Source organism: Martes martes, assembly GCF_963455335.1.
Source record: "Martes martes genome assembly, chromosome: 6".
In the NCBI taxonomy this organism is placed as follows: Eukaryota; Metazoa; Chordata; class Mammalia; order Carnivora; family Mustelidae; genus Martes; species Martes martes.
Genome location: NC_137893.1, coordinates 88,124,016 through 88,150,920, shown reverse-complemented (window position 1 = coordinate 88,150,920; position 26,905 = coordinate 88,124,016). Strand labels below are relative to the sequence as shown.

General features: G+C 50.8%; 2 protein-coding genes across 7 annotated transcripts in view; one reads left to right on the top strand and one right to left on the bottom strand.

Annotated features, from left to right (window-relative positions):
- The window catches only part of CCND3 (cyclin D3), an 85,928-nt gene extending 70,567 nt beyond the window's left edge, over positions 1–15,361 (top strand). For 3 of the 6 annotated variants that reach the window (XM_080805783.1, XM_080805781.1, XM_080805782.1), the window contains 4 exons: positions 8,993–9,208; positions 12,055–12,214; positions 12,766–12,902; positions 13,410–15,355. In XM_080805783.1, coding sequence (XP_080661909.1) covers positions 8,993–9,208; positions 12,055–12,214; positions 12,766–12,902; positions 13,410–13,577 — 681 coding nt within the window. In that variant the 3' untranslated portion in view covers positions 13,578–15,355. Of the gene's footprint in view, positions 1–7,755; positions 8,100–8,992; positions 9,209–12,054; positions 12,215–12,765; positions 12,903–13,409 lie in introns of those variants that run through there. The other 3 variants (XM_080805780.1, XM_080805784.1, XM_080805785.1) reach the window with 3 other exon arrangements.
- A 977-nt stretch (positions 15,362–16,338) lies between these two features.
- Positions 16,339–26,852, bottom strand: BYSL (bystin like). The gene is made up of 7 exons (XM_080805779.1): positions 26,415–26,852; positions 21,717–21,879; positions 19,024–19,162; positions 18,537–18,670; positions 17,813–17,973; positions 17,554–17,656; positions 16,339–17,023 (listed from the first exon to the last, which is right to left on the bottom strand). The coding sequence occupies exons 1-7, from the start codon at positions 26,680–26,682 to the stop codon at positions 16,678–16,680; spliced, it is 1,314 nt and encodes a 437-aa protein (XP_080661905.1). The 5' UTR covers positions 26,683–26,852; the 3' UTR covers positions 16,339–16,677.
- Between the last annotated feature and the right edge of the window lie 53 nt (positions 26,853–26,905).

The following is a 26,905-nucleotide window of genomic DNA, read 5'->3' as shown; positions in this document are numbered from 1 at the left end:
GCCATGTGCTAAGCCAGGGTGAGATGTTTTCTGCCTGTTTAGTCCTCAGGACCCCACCATGGGCTATGAGCATTGTCCTCATTGGACAAAAGAGGAAACAGCCGGAGAGGTTCCAGTAATTCCCTCAGAATCATAAGGCCCGGAGCCAGGTTTTAGTCTCCAGGAGCCTGACTCCAGAGCCTTTACCCACCCCAAGGCTGCCTTGCCTCTACCTGTCCTCTCAATGGGATTTGAAGGTAATTGAGCCACCGAATGGAGACTGGGAGTCAGGCAGGAAGTGAGGGGGGAGAGGGTGGGGTTGGAGTGGGGGAAAAGCCGGGGAGCAGAACCTCCCTCATCACTTTCTTCACCCCCTCAGTTCCCAGATGGGAACATTTCAGTGGCAGAGGAGGAGGAGGAGTGGGAGAAGGAAGAAGAGGAGGAAGAAAGCATTGTAATGCTTCCTTCTTGGGGCTTTTCATCTGGCCTGTGGCATTCCATTCCCACCCCTCCTCGAACTTGCCATTTCCTTGAGCAACTTTTTCTAATTGAGTGCACCTGGTTAGAAACTCCTCCCATATTGGCCTGGTCATTCATTGCTTTGTCTTTTTGTTTTTTGTGTTTTGTTTTGTTGTTGTTGTTCTTACAAAAACCGAGGGGATCCCCTATTCCTTCCAGGGAGAGCTGATTGGTGAAGTCCCTGTAGGCAGATCAGCCAACATCCAGGAGCCACTTTGCCTGACCTGGGGCAGCATTGAGCTCACCTGCCTCCTTTGAGGACAGCCGGCTGGTTGTTGGCTGGCTCTTTGGCCCTGGAGGTTCGGATGACTCAGCCCTGGGCACAGTACTCCCAGCCTGGGGTGAGGCAGAGGTATCCCTCATAATGCCCTGCCCACCAGGAGTTCCCTTTCCCAGGGCACAAGTTCCCACCCTACCTTCCAGGATGGGGCGGTCTTTTGTGTGCCTCTTCCTCTATAAATCAACAACTAATAAATCAACACCCGTTCATGGAACAAGCAGAAGAATGAATTAGTTTAAGAGCAGGAATTTTGCAGCCAGATTGCCCGGGTTGAATCCTGCTACTACCTCTGACTTCCTGTGTGACCTTGGGCAAATTAGTTAGCTACTCTTGAGTCTTCGTTTCCTTTTATGTAGAATGGGGTGAAATAATAGTATACTTCTCATACAGTTGATGTAAAAATGAGACGATTCAGTACCTATCAGGTATATACGGTGCCTGGGACAGAGGGAGCCCCCCATAAAGGATTGATATTCTTGCTGGTGGTCCCAACACAGTGCTGGGTCTTGCAGAGGAGACCCAAGCATATAGGACACAGTCCCTTCCTTGAGAAGAGGCAGTCCAGCATTGAAAAGGGTGCAGTTTGGGAAGAGCTAAGTAGACCTTCCGTATGTTATTTAACTCCGTGGTACCTCAGTTTTCCCATCTAAAAACCATTCTTAGAGGGTGAGACCGTGCATCATAAACCCCCTGCCCCATGCCTGGCATATAGTTGGATCTCAATACATATGGATTCTCCTCCCGTTTCTAAGAACTACACTCTGGATAGGGACAAAGAGCAGGGCCAGAGCCAGCCAGCTAGAGGTAGAGGATGGACAGTTGTATCTGCAGGAGTCTGGAGGTCAGAGGATTGGTTCCAATAGTTGGATTGTCCTAGGGAGGCTTCTTGGAGGAGGAGTTTGGATCTGAGTCCAAGGATGAATAAAGAAATGGAGCAGGGGCACCTGGGTGTGGCTCAGTCAGTTAAACATCTGACTTTGGCTCAGGTCAGTCTTAGGGTTCTGGGATCGAGCCCTACATCGGGCTCCCTGCTCAGCAAGGAGTCTGTCAAATAAATAAAAAAGTAAGTAAAATCTTAAAAAAGGAAGGAAGGAAACAGAGCAGAGAGATTAATGGGCGGACCAGTGGCAGAAGGGGGAATGAAGAGATGGGGAGGGCAGTGAGAGGTCTTGCCATGTTTTCAGAGGTCCGTAGAGAAGAAGATTCTGTTTCCTCTGCCTCATATCATTGTCTAACTGGAGTTTTCCCTGCTGACTTACATACCTCTTGTTGAAGGCCACTTCTCTTGGAAGTGACCATGGTTATTTCAGACTGGATGAGCTTTTGGTGTTTTTCTTAAGTACTTTTATACTTAATATTGGGCTGAAGACCAGGTGAATTTCTTTCTTCTGCTTCTTTTGTTTTTAAGATTTTATTTATTTGACAGAGAGAGCACAAGCAGGGGGAGTGGCAGGCAGAGGGAGAGGGAGAAGCAGGCTCCCCACAGATCAGGGGGAGCCCAGTGTGGGATTCAGATCCCAAGACCCTGGGATCATGACCTGAGCCCAAAGCAGTCACTTAACCTACTGAGCCACCCAGGCGCCCTCGGGTGAATTTCCATAGACAAAAGTTGCAAGAATTCTGAGCACCATTTCATCCCAGTGAAAGTCTTTGGCCATGAATGACAAAAATAAGGCATAGTCTGAAGTGCAAGAACCAGGCCAAGGGGTGCTTGTAGCAGAGAAGTGAGTGACAAAGAAAGAACAGATTGTTAAATCAGTGCCATGGAAACTGTGGGTGATAATTTGGGAAAAGTAAGGCTAGAGCCCCACTTAATATGATACAATGAGTAAAGGTAGGTAACAATGTATACATTAAAAAAAAACAACACCCGGGATGCCTGGGTGGCTCAGTCGGTTAAACGTCTGCCTTCGGCTCAGGTCATGATTCCAGGGTCTCGGGATTGAGTCCCGAGTCGGGCTCCTTGCTCAGCGGGGAGTCTGCTTGTCCCTCTCCCTCTGCCTCTACCCTCTGCTCGTGCGCACTCTCTCTCTCTCTCTCTCTCTCATTCTGTGCATCTCAAATAAATAAATAAAATCTTAAAACAACAACAACAACAACACCCAAATTTATGTACTCTTGAAAATGCAGAGTTTGGGGGCCTCATGACAGGCTTGAAGAATGAAAAGCCCTGAAGCAGGGGTCAGAAAACTGCATTTTCAACAAGTTTCCTAGGTGATAAAAAACATTCATCTGTAAATATTTCCTACATTTTCTTGTAGCGCTTTTATAAATTTTAAGGTGGACAAGGCATGATTCAAAGGCAGAAGTCATTGCAGAAAATATCAGTAGATAAGGCTATGTAAAATAAAAAACTTTTATTTGTCAATAAGAAGAAATCTCTCACTGGGGTGCCTGGGTGGCTCAGTGGGTTAAAGCCTCTGCCTTCAGCTCAGGTCATGATCCCGGGGTCCTGGGATGGAGTCCCGCATCGGGCTCTCTGCTCAGCGAGGAGCCTGCTTCCCCCCTCTTTGTCCCTGCCTGCCTCTCTGCCTACTTGTGATCTCTGTCTGTCAAATAAATAAATAAAATCCTCAAAAAAAAAAAAAAAAAAAGAAATCTCCCATGAACCAAAAGTGAAAGGCAAACAATGAACTAAAAATAAAAATTACAAAATATATGACAAAGAAAAATATAAAAAGGGGTTAATATCCTTCAAATGTAACAAGTGCTTATAAATCAATAAGAAAAAAAATCATATAAAAGAATGGGCAAAGGAGGGACACCTAGGTGGCTCAGTTGGTTGAGCGGCTGCCTTCCTCTGGGTTCATGATCCCGGCGTCCTGGGATCGAGTCCCGCATAGGGCTCCTTGCTCGGTGGGGATCCTGCTTTTCCCTCTGCCTCTGCCTGCCACTCTGTCTGCCTGTGCTCGCTCTCTCTCTGACAAATAAATAAATAAAATCTTTTTTTTAATTTTTTTAAATTTTATTTATTTATTTGAGAGAGAGAGATGACAAGTAGGCAGAGAAGCAGGCAGAGAGAGAGGGGGAAGCAGGCTCCCCGCGGAGCAGAGAGCCCGATGTGGGGCTCGGTCCTGGGATCGATGACCTGGGCCGAAGGCAGAGGCTTAACCCACTGAGCCACCCAGGCGCCCCAAATAAATAAAATCTTAAAAAAAAAAAGAATGGGCAAAGAACATAAATAGGTAATTCATTTACATAAGACATGTAAATGTCTAATAACTTGTCAAAATATTATTACTAATATTCCACTTTTCATCTGTAGTTTTTTCTCTATAAAAATGTGGCGTGTGTGTGTATATATATATATATATATAAAGATTATTCAGCCACTAAAAAAACATTTTGCCATTTATGACAACATTGACAGACCCTGAGGCCATTATATTAAGTGAAATAAGTCAGATAGGGAAAGACAAGTACTATATGATGTCACTTGTACGTGGAATCTAAGGAAACTAAACTCAGGTACAGAAAACAGATTGTTGCTTGTCAGAAGCAGGGGGTGGGGAAGTGTGGCGGGTAGGGAAAATGGTGAAGGTGGTCAAAAGGTACAAATTTTTAGTTAAAAGGTAGAAAAGTTCTGGAGATACAATGCACAACATGGTGACTATAGTTAACTACTGTATTGTATATTTGAAAGTTGCTAAGAGAGTAGATCTTAAAAGTTCTCATCAGAAGAGGAGAAACTAGGTGAAGTGATAGTTGTTAACTGATTGGGGTAGTCATTTTGCAACACATACATACATCAAATCATTATGTTGTCTAACTTAAACTACTATAACTTAGGTATATGTCATTATAGCTCAAGAAGTATGGAAAATTTTTAAGATATGAAATAATGATGATTTACTTTCTCATCAAAGATAACAGTTTTATTATCTCAGCAGTCCTACTCAATAATTCTGAAAGTAAAGAAACACCTTGCTTCAGGACAGACCTAGTTTTTGGTTCTGTGTTTCAAAAGCTACTTTTTTTTTTTTTTTTTTAGATTTTATTTATTTGTTTGACAGAGGGAGAGAGAGGGAGAGAGAGAGCGCACACAGGCAGGAGCACAGGTAGGGGAAGTAGCAGGCAGAGGGAGAATGAGAAGCAGGCTCCCTGCTGAGCAAAGAGCCCCAAGTGGACCTTGGGATCATGACCTGAGCTGAAGGCATATGCTTAACAGACTGAGCCCCCCAAAAGCCCCCCAAAGCTACATTTTTTTTAGTCCTCCTGCACCCTAAAAGCCTCTTACACTTCCACATCTTTGCCTCCCCAGAACTTCATACCCAATCTTTATAATTTTAAATTTAGTGTTCTTTTTCATAAAAGAGTGCATTGCAATGATTAGCTAAAGAAATGCATGTTTGTATTTTTTTTTTTAAGATTTTATTTATTTATTTATTTGACAGACAGAGATCACAAGTAGGCAGAGAGGCAGGCAGAGAGAGAGAAGGGAAACAGGCTCCCCGCCAAGCAGAGAGCCAGGACCCCGGGATCATGACCTGAGCTAAAGGCAGAGGCTTTAACCTACTGAGCCACCCAGGTGCCCCACATGTTTGTATTTTTGAAGACAGGGGGAGGAAAGGACTCACGGGATCAGGCAAAGTGCATGGCACACATACATGTTGATACTAGTGCTTTTGAATTAAAAATACATATAATTACTGATACAGTATTTGCTATTTTCATCTCTCCAATTGGTAGTGGTTTTTTTCTTTCAAGTTTTCTAATGTTTGTTCATTAGATCAGTTCAGCTTTTTTTTTTTTTTTAAAGATTTTATTTATATATTTGACAGCGAACACAAGCAGAGGGAGCAGCAGGTGGAGGAAGAGGGAGAAGCAGGCTCCCCAAGGAGCAGAGAGCCCAGAGTGATCCCAGGACCCTGGGGATGATGACCTGAGCCAAAGGCAGACACTTAACCAACTGAGCCACCCAGGCGCCCCTCTGTTGATTCTTATCAGGGAAATTTGGTAATAAGAACTGTATCAAAAGCCTTAGAATGTTTCATAACCTTACATTGAGAAATTCCACTTTTAGAAATTAATTCACTTTAGAAATAATCATGAATGTGCACAATGATAAAACAAATATATTTTACAGTATTGTTTCTAGTAGTGAAGTACTAGAAACAACTTAAATTTCCAGCAATACAGCTTTGGTAAAATATATTTTGATACATTCACCAAAGGCATACTACATAGCCATTAAAATGTAGACTATTTAATGATATGGGAAAAGTATTAACAGTATTTTTTTTTAATGAAAAAGCTTAAGTTGTTATGAAACAACTTGCAATCCTATTCCTAAAAATATGTTTATTCGTAGAACAATTTTAGAAAGATAAACACTGACATTTTAAAGTTTTTTTTTTTTAAGATTTTATTTATTGATTTGACAGGCAGAGATCACAAGTAGGCAGAGAGGCAGGCAGTGAGAGGAGGAAGCAGGCTCCCTGCTGAGCAGAGAGCCCGATGCGGGGCTGGATCCCAGGACCCTGGGATCATGACCTGAGCCAAAGGCAGAGGCTTTAACCCACTGAGCCACCCAGGCACCCCAAAACTGACATTTTAAAGGGTTGTCTCTGGATGGTGAAATTGTAGGTGGTTATTTCCCCTTTTTTGTGGCTTATACATATTGTCTTAAGTTTTCTATTGTGTAAATGAGTATTCCTATGATATGAAAATGACACTAAAATGTTATTATATAAAAAAGAGCAGGGGCACAAGGCCGGTTCAGTCAGAAGGGCATGCGGCTCTAGATCTTCGGGTCATGAGTTTGAGCCCCACGTTGGGACCAGAGGTTACTTAAAAATAAAGAAAAAAAACACCACACAAAAAATTCATTGAGAAAATGCTTAGCGTAAAACTTGCCTTTTCCGTAACTCATTTCTCTAACAACTCACTTCGTCAGTGGCTCCTTCCTGGGGAGGATCCCAGGAGCGGCAGGGATCCCCTCAGGCCTTCTCCCATTTGGAGCCTTCCAGGAAGCCTATGGTCTGGCCCTTGGTCACATAGAATCCGGCTTTGGGGAAACTGCGAAGTAACCCAGACGCTGGGAAGTAGAAGAAATGGAGTTGGGAGATTTTACAGAGCCGGAGCCAGGAACTCTCTTCACAGAGGATCTAGTTTCTCCGCCCATGTTTTCCTCAAATAGCAACTAAGGCTTGTCCAAGGCCACCCAGCCAACTGAATGACAAGGTGAGGCCTTGAATCCCTGGCCTTTCCGCCCTGTTGTATCACTGTAATATGCAGATTTAGACCGTCCTTCTCTTCCTTAGGTGTGCGCAGGGAGCCCCAGGGATCTTGTTGAAATGCAGATTTGGACCCAGCAGGTCCGAAGTGGGGCATTTCTCAGTAGCTCTCGGACCCTGCCAATTTTGCCCGGCTGGGGATCGCAGTTTTCGTGGCCGTGGTGCAGAGCACGGATTCTGGAGCCAGACTTCAGCTTTCCAGTCCTAGCTGGGCCACAGACTCTATGATTGTGACCCTCACTGGGCTGCTGTTTCGTCATCTGCGAAATGAGTCTCATACCTGACTCGTAGAGTGCGAGTGAGAATTTATTTAGTAAGTCGTTACACGTTAAGTGCTTAGACCGGTGTGCATGAAGAAGTGGCTAGCTTATTATCATTCTCAGAGCCTTTGTGGGGGGGGGGGCAGACGGTGAAGCGGGGTTTGACGAATGAATGAGTAACCTTTAGAAAAAAGTTCTTTCCTGGGCGGCTCGAGTTGGAGAAGCCAAGGGGGAGGGCTGGTCGGTGGGGAAGAGGCCCACCTCCAAGGAGCTTCTCTCCACCGGGTGGTCAGAAGGGCCGGGAGCGCCCGGAAGCCGGCCGGCCCGCGCCCCGCCGACCAATGCGGCCGCCCGGGGGGAGGGGGCGGCCCGCCAGCCCTTTCCGTCCTGGGCTCCGGCGGCCCCGCCCCTTGTGCGTTGCGGCGCTCGAGCATTCCACGGTTGCTACATCGTCGCGAGGGGCGGGGCGCCTGTCAGGGAAGCGGCGCGCGCGCCGGCGCGGGCGGGCTGGGGCTCGGCCGCGCAGTGCCAGCGCCAGCACCAGACCCGCGCCCCGCGCTCTCCAGACCGCTGCCTGCGTTCTGGCTCCCGAGCCCGAGCTCCCGCCCGCCCGTGCGCCGCCCGAATATGGAGCTGCTGTGCTGCGAGGGCACCCGGCACGCGCCCCGGGCCGGGCCGGACCCACGACTGCTCGGGGACCAGCGTGTCCTGCAGAGCTTGCTCCGCCTGGAGGAGCGCTACGTGCCCCGCGCCTCCTACTTCCAGTGTGTGCAGAGGGAGATCAAGCCGCACATGCGGAAGATGCTGGCGTACTGGATGCTGGAGGTATGGCCCGGAAGGGTCTCCCCTCCCCCGCCGCCCGTCTCCGGACATCCCCGGGCCGCCTTGTCGGGACATCCTGGTCCCAACAACGATCGGCAAGATGCTTTGGTGGCCCAGATCCCCGGGGCCTGGCTTTTCACTCGGATACCCTAGCGGGCCGACTGCCTCCGTGGTGTCCCTTCCCCTTCCCCAGCCCTAACTCTGACGGCCGGTCGTTTGGCACCCTCACTAACCCTCTCATCGGGCCAGGAAAGCGGGACCAGGGCAACCCTCTCCCCTCCGGCTTCTCTCGGCGTCTCCTGCTTCCCTCCCCCGCCCGGATTTCTCAGGAGAGCGCGCCTGGAAAACCCTGGGCTTGGCCGCCCCCGCCCCAGAGCCGGTTCCTGTGTCTGTCGCGGGGTTCTGGCGGGGCAGACGGTGGGGGTGGCGCGCGCTGTTCCGGCAGTCAGGGAAATGAAAAGTGCGGGAGGCAGCGGCTGGAGTCTCCTCCCTTCCCTTTGGGTGTGTGCAGTGGGTGGTGGTAATGGGGGGTAAGGTCCCAGTTCTCTTGGCTACCGTGGGTGACTCTTCGGTTTCCCCAGCCCCCTTCTCGCCATGGGGGAGGGCAGTCTGAGTTTGGAATCTTTCTTAAGGAAGGGAGCCTCTGGAGTAACCCCCCAGCCCCCAGGGGAGGGGGCGAGGAGGCAGGCAACTCAAGAGGAAGTGGGGGGGCGTCACCTCGGGGAAGGCGCATCCTCCTCGGTATGTTAGTCCTTGTCACCGAAGGTACACTTATCCCCCCCTCCCATTTTTTTGCTTCCCATTCTACTTCCCTTCGACGCCACCCGCCCCCCTCCTTCAGTCCTGCAGCGTTTCCCAGGCCCCCGCCCCAGAAGTGACTGTGCGCCCTCCCCCAGGTCTGTGAGGAGCAGCGCTGTGAGGAGGAAGTCTTCCCCCTGGCCATGAACTACCTGGATCGCTACCTGTCCTGCGTCCCCACCCGAAAGGCGCAGTTGCAGCTCCTGGGTGCGGTCTGCATGCTGCTGGCCTCTAAGCTGCGCGAGACTACGCCCCTGACCATCGAAAAACTGTGCATCTACACCGACCACTCCGTCTCTCCCCGCCAGCTGCGGGTGCGTGCCTACATCTCCCCACCCCCGACACAGCCTCACTTAGCAGGAAAAGAAAAGCCCAGAGACCTCAGAGGTTTTCTGCCCCTGGGCAGGGCAGCGGGCAGTTTATCTTGGGGGGCAAAAGATGGGGCACCGTGGTGGGACCGTCAGGGTAGCCCCAGCCCAGGCTCAGGCTGCCGGCACCAGTCGGATCCCCTTCTCCTGACCTCCAGGGGGTGCCATTCCTTCCTGGTCTTTCCCCCAGATAGCAACAAGTCAAACTGCATGTCTCCACTCACTAGTACTTTGCCTCTGGGTTTACACAGCCACCGTGAGTTATTTATTGGCAGCAAAAGGACATGCCTGCACCCCCCCCACCCCCCACCCCTCACTGGAGTGGGGGGAGTGGAATGTGCTTTATGTGGGGGAGGGGGCTGCCTTGGTTGAGTCTTTGTCCCAGTGTGGACTTTGTGATTGAAAAGCCTCCCAGAACCGATTATGGTCAGGCCCTGATTGCTCTCAGGAAGGGCCAAGGAGTTGTCATCCCACCTTGCTTCCTTCCTTTTATATCCCAGAAGAGCCAGCTCCTTCCTTGTCCTCATTCTGAGGAGCTTGAGCTGCTGCTTCCGACCCGGTGGAGTCACCTCTCCCTTTCCCCCTCAGCCAGAGGCCGGAGCTGAGCTGCAGCTGCTTCCCATGTGATAATGCTGCCCCCTCCCCGGGCCCACCCTCTCCGCCAGAAGTCTTTCATAACCCTGTGGGGAGCTGCTGTCACTCCTGTGGTTTGGGAAGTGGCTCCCTCGGCCTCTTGCTGGGAACTTGGGCTGGGCTCTTCCCCAGGCAGGGCAGGAGAGTCAAGGCTCTCTTTCCCCCATTGAGCCCGGAGAGGAGGATGGGTGAGCTGGCACCTTCCTCCACCTTGCTCTACGGCCGGCCAAGTCTTCTCCTGACCCTGAGAGGAGTCTCTGGGCCCCATCTTCCCGGGAGGAGGGCAGCCTGGAGACTGCTGTGATTGGCTGGCCAGGAGGCCAGGGTACTGGGGCCCCCGACTGCTGCTGCTTGTCGAGGAACAGGATTCCTCTTCCTGCCAAGTCGCTGGGAGATGGGAGTAGGAGGCCGGAGTTGGGAATCTGGGAGGCCTCACAGCTCTTTTGTGATGAATCTGGTAGTTTTTGGCAAGTCTGGAGGTGGAGCCGGTTTCCAGGGCCAGCGAGCCAGATGTTTTTGGAGGGGCTTGGGCAGGAGGGTAGAAGAGGACTTCCTTTTTGTGAAAAGACTGGCAAGGGGTGTGTGCCTTTGTGTGAGGGGAGTTTTCCAGAACAGGCCACAAGGACTCTTCCTCCACTCCTGCTGCCTGAGCTGGGGGAGGAGTGTGCAGATGCCTTCCTAGAAGGTCAGAGTTGGAAGGGACTGCAGCGAGAACTCCAGTCCAAATCCTTGCGCAGCAGAGAGGCCCAGTTGAGGCCCAGAGAAGGAGGGGGAAGACTGCACCGAAGCAGATGAGGAAGGTCAGGGGCTTCTGGCTAGCCCAGGGGGCCTCAGAACTTCCAGATGTGGAAGTTGCCAGCCACTGCCACTAATTGCTCCCAGGGCTGTGTTGTCCACCGAGTGAGGGCGGAGATTTTCAGGAATTGCCCCGATCCAGGGTGGGGTAGCTGGCTTCTCTCACATGGGATTCCCTGCCTCCCCATAGGGAGGGCCCCACCCCTTCTAGATGGTTCCTTAGAGGCTAGGTGCTTTCTGTCATTTCAGCGTTAGAAGTTGGAGCACTGGGACTAGCGTGAGTAGAATGCTGGCTTCTCTGCCCAACTTTGGCTCTGGGCCAGGCTTTTTCTATAGGGCCCTGTGAGAGGCTTGGGGCTGATTTGGGAGGATGACACTCAGGTGGGGGGCCAGAAACGGGACAGCTGTGACAGGGGACCTGGAAGAGATTGGGTGGGGTTGCCATTTCTGCCTTAGTAAGGGGCCAAACCCATGAGTTCCTTCCTGAGATAAAACAATGAAGAAATCTTCATGTGTGCAACTCAGAAATGGGGCCAGGACTAGGAACCCCAGACGAGTGGATTCGGGTGGGGCTCCCAGCCTCCCCCGCCAGGACCTAGCAGTGGTATGTAGGTGAGGGCAGGCAAGGATAGGGGTTTTGGTCCCTCAGGGGTCATCTGGACCTATCCTGTTGGGTTTGGCCTCCCCTTGGCTTCCGAGGCTTAAATGGCACTAGCCACTGTGGTTCCAGGGAAAGGGGGTGCAGTGGGGTGCTACATCTCAGACCCACCCCTCAGTGTCCCACCAACGGGATGTGGGTTGGGTTGGGCAACCTCCCCTTTGAGGAACCTCAGGGTTGGTTCAGTGGCTCTGTGACAGGAGGCGTGGTCTCATGTTCATTCTGGTGTCTTCAGGAGGTGTGGACTTGGCTGGGATGCAGAACTGGAGGAGAGGCTAGTGGTGGTCTTCCCTTTCATAAATCCTGGGATTTGAGAGTCTGTTTCATTCCAGAGGAGGTTCAAGGTTATGATGATGCCGGTGGTATTCGCTGGTGCTTTTCTTTCAGCCCTGGCTGGGGAAGTGCCCAGAACCCTGCATGAGGTCAGGAGAGGACCTGTATTATTGGCCCCCCTGAAAGAACCAAACAGGATTGAAAGAGACAATTTATATCAACCATGTAGTTCTGGTACTTGGTAAGCGAGCAGCAGGTGCCCAAAGCCAACTCCCCCAGGACTCGCCATTCTGCAGCACCAGTCTGTAAACCCAGAAGCAGAACTGGGGTCTTGACCTTCAAGTCTGATGGGCTTCCTTCCCTGGCGGACTTCTGCTTTACTCCCTCTCCTTCCCTCCTCAGCCACTGACTCCACCCTCTTTCCAACCTCTAGGACTGGGAGGTGCTGGTCCTGGGGAAACTGAAGTGGGACCTGGCTGCTGTGATTGCCCATGATTTCCTGGCCCTGATTCTGCACCGGCTTTCTCTGCCCCACGACCGACAAGCCTTGGTCAAAAAACATGCCCAGACCTTTTTGGCCCTCTGTGCTACAGGTAAGAGCCCTGTACACATTCTTTTTTTGCCGAATGAGGAAAATCCGAAGACTGGGAAGGGTGGCATGTACCTGGATTGTGGTGTATACTCCTCTCAAAACTTGTGATTCCCTTCTGAGGTGGGGGCCCCAGAAAAGGCAGCAGAACATAATCAGAGTGGTTTGGAACTTGAGAGACAACCCCCCCCGCCCCCCAGTATGTAGGTGGCTTCGAAGTGACTTGCTCAAGGTCTCACAGTGATGAAGCTGGGAGCAGAACCAAGGTCTTCTTGACCCTGGTTTTTTTTTCCACACCAGGAAGAGAAGTCATTCACTTCCCAGTCCCTGGTCAGGTTCACTAACCAACCACCCTGGACCAGATGGTGGTGTGGGAGTTTGCTGTCCAGCCTGACGCTCTCAAGAAGAGTGGCCCTTTCCTGCTCTCCTCCATTGCTCCTCAGTGCTCATGGCAGGGCGTGATTCCGGCTCCATTCACGCTGCCTGGTGCTTTTCTGAGCCACAGGAAGTCCTCACCAAACCTTTGCCTCATGCTTCCCTCTCCCTCTTTCCAAGATTACACCTTCGCCATGTACCCGCCATCCATGATCGCCACGGGCAGCATTGGGGCTGCAGTGCAAGGCTTGGGTGCGTGTTCCACGTCTGGGGATGAGCTCACGGAGCTGCTGGCAGGGATCACAGGCACCGAGGTGGTGAGTGGCGGGGGGGGGGGGGGGGGGGGGGGCAGTTCCTGACGCAGCGCTATTCTCTGGGCCTCCAGCAGAGGGAGGTGTGCATCCCTAACCCAGTCCCCCTCCTGGTTTCAGGTGTCCCACCCTTGGGGCTTCTGTGGCCTTTTATCTCCTGCATAGGTCTGGGGAAGAACAGGCGCCTTGGGTGGGTTGAAGGGCACTGTCCCTGGGTGCCCTTTTCCTGCCAAACAGTGCGCAGGAGTGGGGGTGGAGGATCTGCTGTCACACGCAGGGCTGCTCTCACACCCCCTTGCCACATCCTCTTGCCAGTTTCTTAGAACTGAAGGCTGATTCCTGGGGCTGGCTGTGGCCCAACCTCCCCAGACTTCCCTGTGTGCTGGAAGGTGTCCTTCCCCCACACCTGCCGCCAGATGCTGTGGGCGGTGGGAAGTGGATCCTTAGTCCCCAAAGAGACGACCTTCTGCCATCGTACCCATCAGTCACAGCTCACTGTTGCCCTGTTTGCAGGACTGCCTGCGGGCCTGTCAGGAGCAGATCGAAGCTGCTCTCAGGGAGAGCCTCCGAGAAGCCGCCCAGACCTCACCCAGCCCAGCACCCAAAGCCCCCAGGGGCTCCAGTAGCCAGGGGCCCAGCCAGACCAGCACTCCCACAGATGTCACAGCTATCCACCTGTAGCCCTGGAGAGGCCCCCTCCAGTGGCCATGGGCAGCAGAAGAGGGGACACTGCCACCCCCCCTCCCTGCCTGCAGGAATGAACCACGCCACATCCGAAGCCGGAGGGGGCTCCTTCCTGTTCGCCCCTTGCGAAGCCTAAGGGGTCAGGCCCTACCTATCTCTGCAGTGTGCACTAAGGGGCCTGGCCAGCCATGTGTGGGTGGCCAGCTGGGCTCCTCCTTTTCTCCGCATCTGACCAGCTCTGCCCCTTCCCTGATCCTAGCTGGTGGCAGGCCAGGCTGGTTGGAAATGAAATTGAAGTAGATAAAATACACGTACCAGCATTCCTTTTTGAGGCACCCTTATCTCTGGGCCTCTCACATTCTCAGAAGCCCACATGCTCGCAATGCCTTGTAAAGGTGTCGCACCTTCCAGAGTTCTTTCTGGAGAAGTTTCAGATATTCTGGTAGACATGTGTGAGGGGAAACAGTCTGGACAGCTCCTCTTGACACACTTTGGAGGCCCCTGCATAATCCACGCCCACAGCTGCTCCCAGAGGGCGGGCCCAGGCCCGTCAGAGGGGCGGGGACCAACCAAGCCCTCCTTGGTTTCCGCTTTGCTTTCCGCTCAGCTTCTCCTGTGTGATTGAGGGGGGTCAGTGCTGAAGGAAGAGGTGGTTTTAATTTATTGTTTTGAGGACGGCTGTAAGAGGGTGTGGCGGGGCCCATCTACCCCACAGGTGGCAGTAACCCTGGTGGTTGCTGCAGCCCTCCCTTCCGCTACTGGCTGGAGGATCTTTGTGGCCCAGGAGCTGCTACAGCCTGGGGTGGGGCCATGCCCTCCTCTCCCTCTGGCCCTCTGCCCCATCCTCTGGGGGTGAGGGATGGAGATACCCAGACAGGATAATCTGGAGGTGACAGCCCCCGTCTGGAGAGGGAGGCAAGCCCTGTTGACACAGGTCTTTCCTAAGGCCACAAGGTCCAGGCTGGTGGCCCAGGACCATCACGCTACCTTAATAAAGATTCTGGAATAAACCTGGCTTTGGCTTCTTGGGTTGGATGGTGGCATGGGCAAAAGCTGTTTCTAGAGCGCACAATGTAAAAAGCAGGGCAGAAGTCAAGGGTCATGATGCAGGGGTCATCACAAAGCCAATTTGTGAAGGGCCAGAGTATTTCAGGCTCTGGGTCATTTGATTTTTGCCCCAGATACAGTCAGTTCTGCATTACAATGGGATGTACGCATTCCTAAAACATCGCACCATGCAGAATTACACAACAAAAACCACGGCCCAGGGAAAACAGGCTTGAGGCACAACATTCAGTAACTTAGTGACACATTTTTAGGAAGGAAATGAAGTAGATAACGTAATTTTTACTTTAAACGGTTAAGAAACCTATGTACTGTGATACGGCCCTTTCTCTTGAGAAAGACCTGAAGTGTGTGTGTGTGTGGTTCCCCACACGAGGTAAACAGAGGCAGTCTGGTGTCGGGGGCCTGTGCAGTTTGTAGTACCTAGCTGGATGCAGCCAGGCACTGTTAACAGTGTTTCTCAAAGACGCAAATGCAGGTAAATATGAAATTCATGATCCGTTTCTCCCCAAATACATGAGCTGGGTTGGAGGGAAGTCACCATAGCAAACAAGAAGGGTTCTAGGGGTGCCTGGGTGGCTCAGTGGGTTAAAGCCTCTGCCTTCAGCTCAGGTCATGATCCCAGGGTCCTGGAATCGAGCCCCACATTGGGCTCTCAGCAGGGAGCCTGCTCCCCCCCCCCCTGCCTGCTTGCGATCTCTGTCAAATAAAATCTTTAAAAAAAAAAAAAAAGGGTTCTAGAAGGACTGTACAGCTGGCCCTTGAATATGGGATGGAACCAGGCAGGTCCACTTACATATGCAGATTTTTCTCAATAGATGTATATGCTTAACACTACTGATCAATAGTATGGGACTGCAAATGTGTTCTCTCTCATCATTTCCTTCACATCTCCTCTTCTCTGGCTTATTTTACCGTAGGAATGCTGTAGGTATGACACATAACCTACAAAACGTGTGAATTGACTGGTTATTGGTAAGGCTTCCAGTCATAGGAGGCTACTGGTGCTCAGGTCTGGGGAGTCAAAAGTTTTATACGCAGATTTCTGGCTATATGAGGGGGTTGGCGCCCCTAACCCCGTGTACTCTTCAAGGTCTAACCCTACTCAGCTCTGCTGCTGTAGCATCAAAGCACCCATAAAAAACAAATGGATAGGCATGGCTGTGTCCCAACACAACTTTACTTAGGGACACTGAAATCAGAATTTCATATAATTTTCACCTATCACAAAATACTCAGGTTTTTTTCCCACTTAAAAAATGTAAAAATCACGATTAGCTCATGGGCTGCAGGAAAACCTGCTTACGACTCTAGTCTGCCAACATCTGGTCTGAAGCTTTAAGTAGCCAAGAAAGTTAGGGAACCTGGCTGGCAGTGACTCCAGATTGACGCATTCCAGGGCCCGACCTTATTCTCCGTGGCTGCAGTTTTCTCTCAGGACTTTCTCCTGCAGTGGTCCACCCGCAGCTGAGACATGACCATCTTTTGAAACACCCACCTTCCTGGTTGCTGGCATTCCCCCAAAGTAGCTTCTGACTCTGTGAAGGCTCTACCTGGAGACACAGACTTACAGAATGAGGAGGTAGGGAAAGGTATCAACTGTTAAGAATCCGCTCTGAACACAAATAGGGAAGAGCTTCCCCCCAGCTGAGTGAAAACAAAGATTTCCATTGACCACATCAAAACACAGAAGTTCAATAAATACCTGCCTTTGGTTTTTATCTATATAGCGCAGTGATGAGCCACAACAGCCCACGGGAAAGAACCTATTCCAAGCCCCCACCAGGGAGTGGGAATGCTGGCGTGGGGCACCTCCAGTCAGGCCTCAGAACTGAGTAGGGATGAAGACCTAGAATGGAAAAGGGAGCCAGCCTGACCCTCCAGTCCTCCCTGTCAGCCACTGGAAGTCACAGCTGCCTGTGGCCTCTCACTGTCCTGACCTGTCCCGAGTTCAGCTGTTAAAAGCTGTGTGTCACCAACAGGGAATCCTGGTGTCCCCTCATGCCTCCTTGACCAGGGCAAGTCACTTTCCTCACTCCATGGTGACAAGCACATCTTCCACATCTCGGGGGACTGCGCTCTGAAGCTCACGCCGAATCTCAGGGGACAGCTGTGGATGGGGCTGCAGTCGGAGCAGTTCCAAGAGGGCCTCTTTCTGATCCGTGGCTAGGTCTGCCTTGTAGCGCTGGACCAAAGTCAGGAGGCACTGGTGCCAGAGCACAGGCAGTTCACGCCTGTCCGTCTGGAAGCCCAGGAAGTGGAAGACCAGGGCGTCCAGCACGCGGTAGGGCAGCGCATACTTCTTATCCAGCAACAGTCGCAGGAAGATGCTATTAGCACCGCTGTATTCCATCTCGGCGATTTTCAGCATGGCTGCGCTGGTGGGGAAGGATTAGTGGTGGGGGGGGGGGGATGCTGAAGGAAGGGCCGCCTTCTACCGTCCCTCTGACCCCTTTCCTCCTCTGTTGGCCCCTGCACTGTGCTATTCCCAATGGGGGCCATCTCAGGCCACCATCTCACCTACCCAACCTGACACTCCCTCGGCCCCAGTTACCAGCTCAACGCAGATTTCACCCCAGATGACTACTTCTTGCTCAACCGCTGGTCTCAGTATCTGGCTAGAATAGGTTCAAGCATGTGAAGATCTCCACCCTTACACACTGTCTTCCCATGTTTCCTATTCATTCATTCAACTCTTTACTAAACACCTGCCATGTGCCAGGCACTGGGCTCCTGTTTTGGGGGAGCTTACATTCTAGTGGAGTGGCAACACGCTCAGGAGCTTCAACAAGCCACAGACCTGGGGCTGTTTCAGCTCTTTCTCCACTCTGTGTGTTCCCCTACCCCCCAACCTGGGATTCTCCTATCTGGGTCTCTCCTAACTGTCCTCCACTCCCACTGAAACTACCTGGAGTGCAACACAGGAATGGAGCATTTGGTGATGATGCTACCCACGATGATGGCTTCCCGGAGGGTACAGGTGCCAGACTCGCACAGTGGAATCAGGATCCCTGGGGAGAGTCAGATGGGGGTCACCTTGAGTTCAGGGTGAGGTGCTACAGCAGCTCCCCACCTACCCAAAATACAGTCAGCTCCCAAGTCAGGCTTGTTGCTTTTACCTGCAGGAGCTCCAGCCCCTCCCTCTCAGCGGCCTCCCGTGTTCCCACCTTTAAACCAGGCTCCGGGCTTAAATAGGGCCTTCTTGAGAGCCATATAGAGGTGGAAATTCAGTCGTTTGTATTCGGCGATGTCATCTCGTACCCGGGGCAGCAGGACAAGGTTGTAGAAGCGCTGAGCCATGCGTTCCTTGAGGTTAGAGGCGAAAATCCTAGGTTTTTTGGGGGGGTGGGGGGTGGGAAGGAGGGATATGGGGGAAGATCCCAGGTCACTGGACAGTCTGGCACTGGCACTTTGAGTATCATCATGGCTGGTGCACATATGAGATGTGAGGGGTGTGTGGGAGTCAGCTGTGTGCACCCGACACCCAAGTCAGACGAGAGAGGGCACAGGACAGGCAACCAGGTGCACCCAAGCAGTGAGTGCTGTCTTCAGGAAAGCCTGAGCTCTCCGCTGTTCCCTTTCCTTCCCCAAGATGGGTTCTCTCTGCCCTCATTACGAGGGAACTGAGCCTGCCTGGGGAGCCACAGACTTCGGAGGCCCCTCTGATACACCAAGGGTTGTCCCCCAGTAGTTATTAGCCCTGCTTCTGGAAACTCATCAGAGCAGAGTCTCAACATGGTCCTGGCCCTGAGGCCGGAAACAGGAAAGCTGGGGAAACAGTGAGCTAAAGAAGCACAGGCTAGAGCTCTGGGGCAGGAGTAAAACAACAACAATGGTAGACAAAGCCTGTCCCCCTCACCCCTAGCCTCTACCCAACCCCCTTTACTCCACCTCGTAGCCTGGTACATGGCAGCTGCAGTCCAGGCCTCGGGCTCCGTCACGTAGAGGATCTGCTCCCAGTTGGAGAGCGCAGGGATGATCTTGAAAGCCTTGGGCAGCTTCCCGCTGCGGTATGTGGATAACACCTGGGGACGGGGGTGCAGAATGAGCACTGCCAATGACAGAGAACCTGCGTGCCCCACACCAGGCCCGTCTGTGTGGTTTTCATGGCTTGCTCACTTAGTCCTCACAACAACCCTGTAAGGATGTGCTCCTAGCACCTCATTTCCCAGGTGGGGAAACCAAGACCAGGGTTAAGGAACCTTCCCCAAGGACACCAAGTGCCTGAGTGGCACAGCATGAATCAGAACCCACACACACGGGCTCTTAAGTCTGCTCCTGGCCACTGTGCCTCACTTGTGTAGGAAGAGAAAGCCAGAGGTGGGAGCCCACAGCCCCTGGCAGGGTATTCCATCACGGCTCTCCTCTCAGCTCTTACCTCCCGGACCCCCCTGTAGACCTGCAGAACCCGGGGGTCCAGCTGAGGCATGGGAAAGCCTGACACCTCTGACATAACCGTCTCAACTTCCGTCTGCTTCTCAGTCAGCTTCTCCATGATGATGTCAGCCAGGGTACGCCTACGAGTAAGGGAAGTGCGGGAGGGAAGGAGAGAGGGCTGGGGTCAGTCCAGGAAACTCTACACAGCCCGTGTTGGGATGTGAGGCCCCAGTCTCCCTGGGCCATACCACCCACCACAGAATCCCTGCAGGGTGTGGAGGACCTGAAAGTCATTCCTTCTGGGACAAAGCTGACAGTGTAGGGAGGTGAAGAACCTGCATTCTCCCCGTATGACCCTGGGCACATTCCTTGGCCTCTCTACACCTCAGTTTTCCTCATCTGTGAGACAGGGATATTAACAGTACCTAACTCCTAAAGTCAGCATGAGGATTACAGGAGTTAACGTTCGTACATTACTCGGAACTATTAGGACACAGCAAGCATGCAGAAAACATTGTTTATTTCAAATGCATCTATCCTGTGCTGGTGATATGCAGAGGAGTCCCCTGTTACAAAGTCCTGGTGTGACCTCTCCAGTGGGCCAGACACATCTGTTACCTTCCAAAATTTCAAGGAGTGAGGGGCCATAAGGAGGGACTATGACACAAACTTTCCCATAACTTCATTTATTAAAATTTATGGAGGGACCCCTGGGTGGCTCCGTGGGTTAAAGCCTCTGTCTTCGGCTCGGGTCATGATCCTGGGGTTCTGGGATCGAGCCCCATATCAGGCTCCTTGCTCAGCAGGAGTCTGCTTCTCCCTCTCCCTCTGCCTGACGCTCTGCCTACTTGTGCTCTCCATCTCTCTGTCAAATAAATAAATATAATCTTTAAAAAAATTAAAATTTATGGAAAGGTTTCTAAGACTAATGATATTTTTCTCAGGTTCCTTACGTAGAGCATATCACACATCACCTTATTGTGACAATTCGGAATTACTGTCACGTTGGGCTTCAGGATAATAACGGTGTCTTCAGAGGCTCTACAGTATATTTAAAACACCTCCTGTTTTCTCAACACCAGGCAGTGAGGTAGGGCTTGGCAGATGTTACCTCATACAGGCTGTGTGACATCTCAAAGAGGTGTCATTACTGCCCTTATTCAGACACAGGAACTGATACCCACAGAGGTCAATAACACCTCCAAGGTCTTACAGCCTTGCTGGGTGTTCAACCCTGGTCCTTCACATTCTAAAGTTCAGGTACTTGACGGTATGCTATCATGTGCCCCCAACTGCACCGGCCTCTGACTGCTGAGTTCACGTGGGTCTAGGCTTGGCTTTCAGAAGCTGCCAGCTGTCATTTCTCAAGACTGTCAGCAGCTCCTGCTTTTGGTAGCTGCGTGCAGTAAAGTCACCCGGCCAGTTCTGCCAGCATGCTGTGTTACAAAGGAGTTCAGAGGTGCTGAGTGAGAACCCAAGGGGCTCTCTGGCAGGACAAACATACCAGCCCAGGACACACTGTGACATCCACTTCAGCTGCTGGGCATCACTGTGGGCAATGGGCTCATTTTCTCACTCTGTGCTCTCAAATAAGTGATCACAGAACTCCTTCAGCTTCCTTTTTTTTTTTTTTTAAAGAGTTTATTTATTTGACAGAGCGAGAGAGAGATCACAAGTCGGCCGAGAGAGAGAGGGGGAAGCAGGCTCCCTGCTGAGCAGAGAGCCCAATGCCGGGGCTCGATCCCAGGACCCTGATTTCATGGCCTAAGCCAAAGGCAGAGGCTTAACCTACCGAGCCATCCAGGTGCCCTTTAGTTTCCCTTTCTTTTCTTTTTTTTTTTAGTTTCCCTTTCTTATTCTCAATATTACTAGCAAAGAAATATGCATTAGCCCTAAAAAGCATAAGAACTAAGAACAGCATCATGTAAGTATCACAGGGTCAGAATGAACTAGTTGAGGGCCTTTATCCGAGACTCCGCCTCCCCTGGGTCAGAATCTATGGGCTTGAGAGTTTGACCACAGGAGCTTCAGTGCCCGCATGCTTTGGAGCTGCCATTTAGGATACATAGCAAGAAAACTGTGCTTCCAACCGGGGGCAAGTCTGCCCACCAGGGAACATCTAACAGTCTGGACACATTGTTTGGTTATTGCGATTAGGGGAAAGATCACTACTGGCACCCAGCAAACATAAGTCAGGCATGCTGCTAAACATCCCCCAGTGCACAGGACAGCCTCCATAAAAAAGAATTATCCATAATTCTTATCCATAATCCATATCCATAATTATCCATAATCCATATCCATTTTTATCTCCATAAAAAACAATTATCCAAAATGCCAGTAGAGCCGAGGCTGAGAAACCCTGGCTGAACTGATGCTGAGTGTGTGAAAGAGACCTAGCCAAGGAAATTGAGCTCAGCACTCAGAAAACCGAGCAGACCAAAACCAAATCCAATGGGATGGACTACCCTGGAGGCATGAGAGAAGGCCCTATAGCTGTCTCCCTGGGCAGTTCTATAAGTGGACAGCTGGGCCTGGGTCATTCCCACTGAGGATGGGCCAGTTCCCCAAAACTAGCTTTGCTCAGGCCCTTTCCAAAGGCAGGGAACTGAAACTGCCAGGGCATCTGCTTCCCTATAGGAAAGCTGCCACCGGGACCTAACCTCCCACACCCCCAGGCCATGCCAGCTTTACCTGGCAGGAGGGTTCTTGTTCATGAACATCTCAATGGCACGCTCATCCTCAGGGTTCACGACCACCTCTGCATGATGGCCTGACCCCGTCATTGTAGCAGCCTTTTCCAGGGTGGGCCACTCCTCATCCTCATCATCTGATCCATCCTGTGGGACTCCTGGACCTAGAAGAGGAGAAAAATGGATGAGCAAAAGCAAGTCGTGGGTGGGAGATGTAGAGGTCAATTCAACGTTACCCATGATGCACAGTAAAAGCCTCAAATGGGCTTGTCACAGACACGGAGAGTTGTAGTGAAAGCAGCAATGCCCCACTGCCTTCCAGTTCCTGGAGGGGGGTGGTGGTGGTTCCTGTTCCCAATCTCGCTTGAGAAACAAAACGTACAAATATGAGCCAAGGAGACAGCGATAACAATGAATAATCATTAACACGCAGGAGCTCTTCTAAACACTGTACCTAATTTTCATAACACCAAGAAGTAGGTACTACTATTCTACCCAGTTTCAGAGGGGGACTCTGAAGCATGGGAAGTTAAGTAACTTGCCTAGGCAGGTAGTCTGGGTTTAGACTGCGCATTCTTCCCCTCTGTTCTATACACGTTGTAGGGCTTCATTATATGCCAAAACAAGTAGCAGAGGCAGTGTATACACACAGGCATGTAAAAGGTGATGGAAGCAGAGGACGATCAGACTCTGGACAGGCAGTACAGGAGCTAGAGGAGTGTGCTCCAGGTGTGGGTAACAACACTGGCAGAAATGGTTGGTTACCAGAGTATCTAACAGGCCGTAGCACGAAATAAGGCTAGAGCAGTAAAGTAAAGCTACACTGTAGAGGGTCTTGAGGCCAGGCAACGGAGTTCAGATTTCAATGGAACAAACCCCCTCCCCCTGCCTTTAGAACTTATTTGAGAAAGAGTGTGTGCACATGCAGGTGAGCATGAACAAGGGCAGGGGCGGAGGCAGAAGGCAAGAAAGAAGCAGACTCCCAGCTGAATGCAGAGCCAGACACCGCACAGGGCTCAATTCCAGGACACTGAGATTATGACCTGAGCCAAAGTCAGATGCTTAACTGACTGAGCCACCCAGGCACCCCGGCACAACCCATTTTTATAACTGATTATTGGAAGGCTACAGCTACCTGGGCATCTGGAGAGGTATGTAATAATCCAAGCAGAAAGATAAAATGTTACACATGAACAGCTCATTAAGAACAGAGGCAGTGAGGGCACCTGGGTAGCTCAGTCAGTTAGGCGCCTGCCTTCGGCTTGGGTCATGACTGCGGGGTTCCTGAGATGGAGCCTCGTGCATGGCTCCCTGCTCAGCAGGAAGTCTGCTTCTCTCTCTCCCTCTGCCTGCCACTCCCCCTGCTTGTGCGCACACTCTATCAAGTAAATAAAATCTTAAAAAAAAGAACGGAGGCAGTGTGTCATAAAAGCTAAATGGGGGAGGGGGATGCACCAGATGTTTTGTCTCCACATGCTAACAAACCCCAAATCTGTGCCTGTAGGTAGATTTCCCTTTACTCCAGAGACTCACTCCAGCTCCCTCCTGTACAGCAGCTCTTGGATGAGCCACAGGCAATTCAAACTTCACCTGTCATCAACCAAATTCACTCTCTTTCCCTTCTAGGTCTCTGCCATTCACTGTATTCATGTCTTAAGTAAATGGCACTACTGTCCACCAAATGCTGAGCCAGAATCTGGTAGGCCTCATCCCCTGCCCTCACCCCAATACACAATCAGTTAGCAAGTCCTATTCAATTCTACCTCCCAAACTATCTCTCAAATCCTTCACAGTTCTGCCTGAACCTAGATCAGCATCATCTCATCTGCATTAGATCAGCAATCCCCTAACTGGTCTCCGTATTCTCCAACAGCCCCCCACTGTCTTTGGGACAGCTTTAAATCCTGAACATAGCCTCCAAGTTTTCTGTAGATTTGGTTCCTATCTACCCTACTACCATTAACCCATTCACTCAGCAAACAGTGAGTGCCTACTATATGTGAGGCCCCGTTCTGAGTGCTGAAATTAGTGTAAAAGAGAAACTGACAGAGCCGAGTGTTTTAATAAGGGAGACAGACAATAATAAGTATTAAAAGAAGACAAATGCTATGAAAAAGATATAGAGCAGGGGCGCCTGGGTGGCTCAGTGGGTTAAAGCCTTTGCCTTCAGCTCGGGTCATGGTCCCAGGGTCCTGGGATCGAGCCCCGCATCGGGCTTTCTGCTCAGTGGGGAGCCTGCTTCTGCCTCTCTCTCTGCCTACTTGTGATCTCTGTCTGTCAGATAAATGAATGAAATCTTAAAAAAAAAAAAAAGAAAAAGAAAAAGACATAGAGCAGAGTGGAGAAGTTGTAAGTGTGGAAGCAGGAATGGGAGCTTGCTTTTTCTTTTTTTATAAAAGATTTTATTTATTTATTTGATGGAGAGAGACACAGCGAGAGAAGAAACACAAGCAGGGGAAGTAGGAGAGGGAGAAGCAGGCTTCCCGCCAGGCAGGGAGTTCAACGTGGAGCTGGGTCCCAGCACCCTGGGATCATGACCTGAGAAGAAGGCAGACACTTAAAGACTGAGCCACCCAGGCACCCCATCTATCTTTCTTTTCCTTTCTTTCTACTTCTTTTCTTTTTTTTTTTTTTTAATATTTTATTCATTTGGGAGAGAGAAAGGGAGAAGCAGACTCCCTATCGAGCATGGAGCCCAACATCAGACTCTATCCCAGGACCCAGAGATCATGACTTGAGCAGAAGTCAGATGTTTAACTGACTGAGCCACCCAGGCGCCCCGAGGTATTTCCTTTTTTTTTTTTTTTTAGTATGATTTCTTTTTTTTAAATTTATTTATTTTGACAGACAGAGATCACAAGCAAGGAGAGAGGCAGGCAGAGAGAGAGGAAGGGAAGCAGGCTCCCTTTTTTTTTTTAGTATGATTTCTTTTTTTTTAATTTATTTATTTTGACGGTATTTCCATTTTTAACGGAGTGGCCACGGTAGGCCTCTCTGAGAAGGTGAAGAATCAGAGGAATAAATCTACAGGGGTATGAATACAAAAGAAATAACAAGGGCAAAAGCCCCAGCTTATTTTTTTTTTTAATTTTATTTATTTATTTTTTACACACAGAGATCACAAGGAGGCAGAGAGACAGGCAGAGAGAGAGGAAGGGAAGCAGGCTCCCTGCCAAGCAGAGAGCCCGATGTGGGGCTCGATCCCAGGACCCTGAGACCATGACCTGAGCCGAAGGCAGAGGCCTTAAGCCACTGAGCCACCCAGGCGCCCCAAGCCCCAGCTTATTATGTTTAAGGAAAAATAAAGCCTGTATGGATGAAGACGGCAAGGGGAAAGTACTAGAAGAGGTCAAACTGGCAACAGGGGCAGATCACATAGATCTTTGAAGTCTTCCCGCTGTTGCGATGGACTGTTAAGGTGGATGGGAATACTAATTAGAAAGCTACTACAATAATCCAGGTGAGAGATTATGGTTGTTCAAAAAGGACTGTGTTTCAAGGCGATGAGAAATGGTCTGACTCTGAATCTATTTTGAAGACAGTCAACAGGATTTCCTAATAGATCAGATGTGGAGTAAGAAAGAGAGGAGTCCAAGGTTTCTGTCTTGACAAAATGGAAAGATATCATCCTATTAACTGAGATGAGGAGGGCAGTGGGAGGAGCAGGTTTGGCAAGAAGAACAGGATTTCTGTTTTGGACACACTAAATTTGAGATGTAAAAAGACAGCTGAAATAGAAGAATCTTATTTTCATGGAAGAGATCTGGGCAAGAATACAAAGTTGGGAGCAGTCACCAAGTAGATGGCACTTAAACCATGAAACTGATGACAGCACCGCAGAAGTGACATGAAGAGAAGAGGTTTCAAGAACTGAACTTTATGGCCCATCAATGATAAGAGGCTGGAGCCAAAAGAGGAGCCAGCAGAAGACACTGAAGCCAGAAGTCCAGTGTTCAACTGTGTCAAAAACAGTGCCCTCAGGACAAATTAAAGATGAGATCTGAGAAACAGATCAAGTAACTGGGAGGTCAACACTTCCACCCTAATACTGACCATCTTTTAATTAATCTCTCTTCCTCCTGAGCACCTAAACAATATCACTCTTTCTGCTCAGAGCACTCCCCACTCATTTTTCTCAACACAAAAGTCATACAATCTGGGAAGCCTGACCCCCAAAGTAATGCTATTGCTATAAGGAAAGCTATTCTTTCTTTACCCTGGAACGTATTATTCTAATCATCAATTTAATTGTCTCTCTCTTGGGCTAGACTGTAAGATTCTGAAGTCAGGCACATGGCTATTCTGTTTCCTTCTTTACCCAAACCATCTAAACTCCTAGCACAGTGCAAAGTGTGGACCAGACAACCCCCAGGAATGTACAGAACAAATGGATAAATGTTAGGAGTGCTCTGTGGCGTGAGCAACTACTTCCTGTTGGTCTAACTTCGGGGGTGCCTAGAAGCCGAGTATCTAAAACTACAAGTGGGTGTAGAGAGGTCTGACCACTCTAAATCTGGTCCAGAGCTGGGTCTCCCAATTCATTACCTTTGCAAGGATGTATTGCGGACCCCTTATTTACTTTATTTGATTTTCTTGATTTCAAACGATTCCCCTGCCAAATACCTTTTGGCCGTCTACTCCTCCCCTCCCCCAAACGAACCTCCCTCTTCCTGGCACTCCCCCCCCCCACACCACTCACCGAGCCGTGTGGTACGCTCGCGTGGCGCTGCGGGCTTGCCCCCAGTCCCATGCTCGGCCTCGAGTTCCTCCTGCTGCTGCCGTGCTTGCTGCAAAATCCGTCGGGTCAGCCTGGGCCCCACATACTCTTCCTCCTCGTCTCGGGTCCCACGACCGCGCCGCTTTTCCCGGGCTCCCGCCCGCACCGCGTCCCCACTCAGAATCTGCTCAGCCAGGGGAGCATGTTTTTCCTGACCCGCAGCTCCGCGAGCCGCCTTGAATTTGGGCATTTTCCTCCAAAACTTCGCCGGAAAACTTCACACGTGGGGACGGAGGTGGGGGGGGGGTGTCTTCAATGCGCTTGCGCAGTGAACTCCCAGTTCCCAAGAGACTCCCAGGGAGATTACAGCGCCTCCTAGCGTTCGGAGGCCAGGAGTGCCATCCGCGCCGTCACACCCCCTAAAAGAGCTCACGGATCCTGGAGCTGGACTCCCGAATAAACTCATTGCATTT